The sequence below is a fragment of the Palaemon carinicauda genome, chromosome 6 (genome assembly GCF_036898095.1).
Source record: "Palaemon carinicauda isolate YSFRI2023 chromosome 6, ASM3689809v2, whole genome shotgun sequence".
Taxonomy (NCBI): Eukaryota; Metazoa; Arthropoda; class Malacostraca; order Decapoda; family Palaemonidae; genus Palaemon; species Palaemon carinicauda.
Window position 1 is genome coordinate 167,741,316 of NC_090730.1, and position 7,500 is coordinate 167,748,815.

Sequence of the window (7,500 nt, forward strand, 5' to 3'; positions counted from 1 at the left end):
CAAATTAATGTTTCCATGGCCGTTTGACATTCAGTTCTGCAAAACGACTGGCTTTCTCTTATAAAGGTTATATTGGCCTAGTGGAAGCGTCCCTGCCTAGCAATCTACCAGACTGGGGTTCGAGTCCCGCTCAAGCTCGATAGCTTCCTATAGTAGGTACAACCTCACCATCCTTGTGAGCTAAGGGGTATTGTGGGAACCTATAGGTTTACCTGCTGAGTCATCAGCAGCCATTGCCTGTCTCTCCCTGGTCCTAGCTTGGGTGGAGAAGGGGCTAAGACATTGATCAAACGTATTTGATTTTTGTGAGGTTATGATGGCCAATTAGAAACGTCCCTGCCTGGCGATCAACCAGACTGGGGTTTGAGTCCCGCTCAATCTCCATAGTTTCTTGCAATGTCTGCAACCTCACCATCCTTGTGAGCTAAGGGGTTTGGAGAAGCCTATAAATCTACCTGCTGAGTCATCAGCAGCCATTGCCTAGCCCTCCCTGGTCCTAGCTTGGATGGAGATGGGCTTGGGCGCTAATCATAGGGTATTGTCAGTCCCTTGCCTCTGCCATTCATGAGCGACCTTTAAAACCTTTAATGGTTCGTGGGATGCTGAATGCAACCGGAGACGACCTTCTCTCTATGAGCGTGAGAACGGACATTCCAACACTGGCTACGTTGGCACAAGATCTCTTTTCAGTTATTATTATTATTATTATTATTATTATTGTTATTACTAGCCAAGCTACAACCCTAGTTGGAAAAGCAAGATGCTATAAGCCCAAGGGCTCCAATAGGGAAAAATAGCTCAGGGAGGAAAGGAAATAAGGAAATAAATAAATGATGAGAATAAATTAACAATAAATCATTCTGAAAAAAGTAACAATGTCAAAACAGATGTGTCCTATATAAACTATTAACAACGTCAAAAACAGATATGTCATATATAAACTATAAAAAGACTCATGTCAGCCTGGTCAACATGAAAACATATATACTACCATTCTTGCTATAACTATGGGACTTTATTTAATTTTTTATTTTTATTTCATAGGTTTGTAATTTTTGTAATCTTTAACTAAATCTTATTTGCACTGAATAAAAAGTTTGGAATATTGTATCTTAAACTAACCTCAGACATTCTGACATCATACCGTATAGTTTATCTTTAAATTATTACAATATATGTGAAGATTTTTTTTTTCAATTTCATAGGTTTATAATTTTTGTAATCTTTTATTTTCCCTGTATAAAAAGTTTGGAATATTGTATCTCATACTATTCTCAGACATCCTACCATATAGTTTATCTTTAAATTATTACAATATATGTGAAGATTTTTTTTTTAAATTTCATAGGTTTGTAATTTTTGTAATCTTTTATTTTCACTGAATAAAAAGTTTGGAATATTGTATCTTAAACCATTCTCAGACATCATACCGTATAGTTTATCTTGAAATTATTACAATATATGTGAAGATTGTTTTTTCTAAATTTCATAGGTTTGCAATTTTTTTAATCTTTTATTTTCACTGAATAAAAAGTTTGGAATATTGTATCATATTTACAAACTTGAAGGATTTGAGGCTCAATGTTTTCTTTACATTTAATTTTATTTGGAGATTTTAGTTTTTTTTTTCATAATATTAATTTTCATCGAAACCAAGTTTGGAATATTGTTCCTTATACCATTATCATTCAGATATTGCATAACTATGTTCTAATAACATTACACAGTCTCACTGTACCAAGGAACGAATACGAAATGAAGCCTTGTTTTTTCCTAGTTGATGTTGTTAATAGTTTATATATGACATGTCTGTTCCAACGTTGTTACTTATTTTAGAATGATTTATTGTTAATTTGTTCTCTTCATTTATTTATTTCCTTATTTCCTTTCCTCACTGGGCTATTTTTCCCTGTTGGAGCCCCTGGGCCTATAGCATCTTGCTTTTCCAATTAGGGTTGTAGCTTGGATAGTAATAATAATAATAATAATAATAATAATAAAGTGACCTATTGGAAACGTCCTTGCCTGGCGTTTTTCCGGACTAGGGTTCGAGACCCGCTCAAGCTCGATTGTTTCTTATAGTGTCTGCAATCTCTCCATCCTTGTGAGCTTAGGATGAGGGATTTTGGGAAGCCTATAGGTCTATCTGCTGAATCATCAGCAGCCATTGCTTGGCCCTCCCTGGTCCTAGCTTGGGTGGTGAGGAGGCTTGGGCATTGATCATGCGTATATATGGTCAGTGTCTAGGGCATTGTCTTGCTAGGTAGGGAAATGTCACTGTCTCTTGCCTCTGCTATTCATGACCGTAAAAAAAAAAAACACACACACACACACACACATTGAGGAAAGTCATTTGGATTTAAGGAATAGCCCAAGCTGTAAGACTCCAACGTACAGATTTAAACTTCCTTCTCCAACAACAACAATAACAACAACAACTTGAGTATATTGTCCTGAAATAATATAAGTTTAAAGGCCGTTCATGAATTGCAGTGACAAGGAACAGTGACATTGCCCTATCAAGCAGGACAGTGTCCTAGAGACTGACCATATATACTACATATCATCAGCGCCAAAAACCCCCCTCTCCACCCATGCTAGGACCAGGGAGAGCCAGCCAGTGGCTCCTAATGATTCAGCAAATGGACCTATAGGCTACCCAAAACCCACTCATCCTTAGCTCACAATGATGGTGAGGTTTCAGACACTAAAGGAACTAATGAGTTTGAGCGGGACTCGAACCCAAGTCTGGCGATCACCAGTCGGGGACGTTATCACATAGGTCACCACAACTCTTATTGGTTAATATGCTGCTATTAACCAATACGAGTTGTGAGGGCCTATGTGATAACGTCCCCAACTGGTGATCGCCAGACCGGGGTTCGAGTCCCGCTCAAACTCGTTAGTTCCTTTAGTGTCTGCAACCTCACCATCCGTGTGAACTAAAGATGGGTGGGTTTGGGGGAGCCTATAGGTCTATTTGCTGAATCCTCGGCAGCCATTGCCTGGCTCTCCCTGGTCCTAGCTTGGGTGGAGAGTGGGGTTTTGGGTGCTGATCATATGTAGTATATATGGTCAGTCTCTAGGACATTGTTCTGCTTGATAGGGCAATGTCACTGTTCCTCGCCACTGCCTTTCATGAGCGGCCTTTAAACCTATATCATTCCAGGACAATATGCTTAATTTGTTAACCAAGATCAATAATTGTGAAGAATTCATTTATGTGTAAATTTATATATGTATATATATATATATATATATATAGAGAGAGAGAGAGAGAGAGAGAGAGAGAGAGAGAGAGAGAGAGAGAGAGAGAGAGAGAGAGAGAGAGTTCATTAAGCCTCACCTGCTTAAAAGACGTTTTCCTCAAGTTACGAAAAGTCCACAATGTTTGAGACTTACCTGGCTCCATAAGAGTCTTCAGAATGGGATCCGGCACTGTGGAGCAGTTCTTCGGGAGCCACATTGCTAAGGCCAAGAGCTCGTCCTCGGGACTCTCCTCGTTGAGGGCCAATTCTGAAATAATGGTTTGAAGGTCGGTTACTCAAGGGTCAATTGGTATTTGCTATTATTTATATAGTAATTTTGTGAAATATGATGTGGTTTTATGATATTAATGCATGACCGTGTTTGTATGTAATTGGCTTGTGCTATGTAGAACTTGTTGTATGTATACATATATTTGATATATACAGTATTAAGTATATGTATATATATATATATATATATATATATATATATATATATATATATATATATATATATATATGTGTGTATATATATAGAAATTAATATATATGTACAAATATATACACATATATATGTATGTATATATATGTGTGTGTGTATATCTATATATTATATATACATATATATATATATATATATATATATATATATATATATATATATATATATATAGAAATTAATATATATGTACAAATATATACACATATATATGTATGTATACTGTATATATGTGTGTGTATATCTATATATTATATTTACATATACATATATATATATATATATATATATATATATATATACTATATATATATATATATATATATATATATATATATATATATATATATATTGATCATCATCATCTCCTACGCGTATAGACGTAAAGGGCCGAGGTTATATTTCGCCAGTCGTCTCTATCTTGAGCTTTTAATTTTATACTTCTCCATTCATCACCTCATACTTCGCACTTCATGGACTTAAGCCATGTAGGTCTGGGTCTTGCAACTCTTCTATGTATGTATCTGTCTATCTATCTATCTATCTATATATATATATATCTATATATATATATATATATATATATATATACTTCATGGTCTTAAGTCTTACAACTCTTCTATGTATCTATCTATCTATCTATCTATCTATATATATATATATATATACATATATAGTACACTCATTTACCTAAGTAAAATTACTATATTTATTACTATATATATTATTAAACTAGTAATCCCCTTTACTAATTTGTGTTTTCTTGGGCAACTTGAAATGTATCTATTTTCCCCTAAATATAGACTCCACAGATGTGGTCCAATATACCAGGCGAATTCACAGTTCGTTGATTAATGCAGTTATATTCAAGCTGCATTTGCTTCCCTTAATTGCACACTTGTTAAAATACCTTTGCTTACGTATTTCGACCTTGGGCCGGATGATTCATCAGTGGCCACTTTCCTCTTGGTAAGGGTAGAAGAGACTCTTTAGCTATGGTAAGCAGCTCTTCTAGGAGAAGGACACTCCAAAATCAAACCTTTGTTCTCTAGTCTTGGGTAGTGCCATAGCCTCTGTACCATGGTCTTTCAATGTCTTGGGTTAGAGTTCTCTTGCTTGAGGGTACACTCGGGTACACTATTCTATCTTATTTCTCTTCCTCTTGTTTTGTTAAAGTTTCTATAGTTTATATAAGAGATATTTATTTTAGCGTTGTTGTTCTTAAAATATTTTCTTTTTCTTTTTCCTTTCCTCACTGGGCTATTTTCCCTCTTGGAGCCCCTGGACTTATAGCATCCTGCTTTTCCAACTATGGTTATAGCTTAGCAAGTAATAATAATAATAGTAATAGCGAAATGTAATTTTTTTTCATGCTATTTCAGAGTTAATATTTGATCAGGTATTTGTGCGAGGTAGTTCAACATATAATGAACTTATATATAAGGACTTGAGAGCAAAAATGTCATAAAAATTCAATCAATGTAAAACATGAGATGGCAGGCTTAAACAAGTTGTTCTATTATTAGTGCGGAAGAGAGAGAGAGAGAGAAAGAGAGAGAGAGAGAGAAAACAATAGCATTATATTGTATGAGCGTGTATTAAAATTCAGCTTTTTAGAAATTTATCCTTGATATGAAAAAAAAAACTATCTTTCGTCCTCTGTTTAGACAACAAAAACAAACGTAGGCGTTTCTAGTTCACAGCAGGACAAAAGCTTGAGACGTGTAAATTCATGGCCAGATTTCATCTCCACGCTTGCCAGTGCGGATTGGTGATGGGAGATTTTCATCTGATTGCTCACAGTAAACTAACCTAGTATAGGTAGCCCTGACTAGTACAACTTTGTTGATCATGGCGATTGTGAGTCGCCAGACGGCAAAAAAAAAAAAAAAATGATGGTTGAACTTAAACATCTAAAATGTATATTCAGATTTGGGCCTGTTCTCTGACGTGGCTGGTAAGATTTTCCCAGCAAATTGGTTTCTTTTTTTTTGTATCTTGTTCGTTTTGCCATTATTTTGTAAGCGACTTTTCTTTCTTTCTTTCTTTCTTTTTTTTTTTTTTTTTTTTTTTTTTTTTTTTTTCATTGTGTATGGGTGGGGGTGGGTGGGAAGGCTATATGCCTATAAGGCCTTTTGTATGGGAATCTTCCCTATATTTCTCTCTCTCTCTCTCTCTCTCTCTCTCTTCTCTCTCTCTCTCTCTCTCCTCTCTCTATATATATATATATATATATATTACTGTATATACATATATATATATATATATATATATATATATATATATATATATATATATATATATATATAATTCCGCTCACGCCCAGCTCTCACCGCCCCTCGGGTAGCAGAGGGGGAATAGTCATACCCTGGCGAGAGGGGATTGTGTGTACGTATGTGTGCATAATCATATGCGTAAATATTTAGCCGGGATTTTTGACAGGTCGTGTACACTTGTTAAGAATACTCAGCTTTTTCCAATTTATAGAATGTTGGTATGCAAGGAGGAATGTCGGTTTACAATAAATGTAGTTGTGTAACATATGTATTTGCTGAAATCATATTACAGGCGCCATTATTGAAGTCTGATATTTTTTTTTTTTTTTTTTTTTTTTTTTTTTTTTTTTTTTTTTGGGTGGGGAAGGTGGCGTTTTGATTTAGTGAGAAGTGCCATTGATACGCCAATGATAGAAGTGTTTGCATTTTTTTTTTTTTTTTTTTTTTTTTTTTTTTTTGGTGGGGAAGGTGGCGTCCTGTTTTAGTGAGAAATGCCATTGATACGCCAATGATAGAAGTGTTTGAAATTGTTTTTTTTTATTTATTTAATTTTCTTTTTCTTTTTTGCCAAATGTTGATACTGCGACAATTCTCATTAGTATGGGTTATGGCATCGCTTCGAAGCGGTAGGAGGTTTGAGGGACCAGAGGGACATACTCTTTGTAGAGGTCTTTACTAAGACTCTTAATTAGTTTTTTTATCTCTGAAGCCGGCCATGCATTCCACCTGGCGATAAACAGCAACTGATTCTCGCTATACTATAGTCCATTTCTTTTAGCGATGCATATTTGCACCGACTCGCAGCGGTGCCCTTTTAGCTCGGAAAAGTTTCCTGATCGCTGATTGGTTGGACAAGATAATTCTAACCAATCAGCGATCAGGAAACTTTTCCGAGCTAAAAGGGCACCGCCGCGAGTCGGTGCAAATATGCATCGCTAAAAGAAATGGACTATAGGTGTTAGTAGTGAATCATCTTTCCTACCGTTATCCTTACATTAAGGGGTCGGTTGCCTGATGCGCTCTCTCCCATCTTTTTTCCCATTGTTATCCTTACATTAAAAGTAGTAGGTTGGCCAGGGCACCAGCTACCCATTGGGGTACTACCGCTAGAGAGTTATGGGGTCCTTTGGGTGGCCAGACAGTTTAACATTGGATCCTTCTCTCTGGTTACGGTTCGTTTCCCCTTTGCCTACACATACACAGAATAGTCTCGCCTATTCTTTACAGATTCACCTCTGTCCTCATACACCTGACAACACTGAGATTTCCGAATAATTCTTCTCCTCCCAAGGGGTTAACTACTGCACTGTGTTCAGTGGCCAATTTCCTCTTAGTAAGGGTAGAAGAGACTCTTTAGCTATGGTAAGCAGCTCTTCTAGGAGGACACTCCAAACTCAAACCATTGTTCTCTAGTCTTGGGTAGTGCCACAGCCTCTGTACCATTGTCTTCCACTGTCTTGGGTTAGAGTTCTCTTGC

The 7,500-nt window shown here is 36.1% G+C and overlaps 1 protein-coding gene across 1 annotated transcript in view; it reads right to left on the bottom strand.

Moving 5' to 3' along the window:
• Positions 1–7,500, bottom strand: part of LOC137642804 (open rectifier potassium channel protein 1-like) — a 146,746-nt gene that overhangs the window by 129,271 nt on the left and 9,975 nt on the right. The window contains 1 exon segment of the mRNA XM_068375670.1: positions 3,403–3,516. Coding sequence (XP_068231771.1) covers positions 3,403–3,516 — 114 coding nt within the window.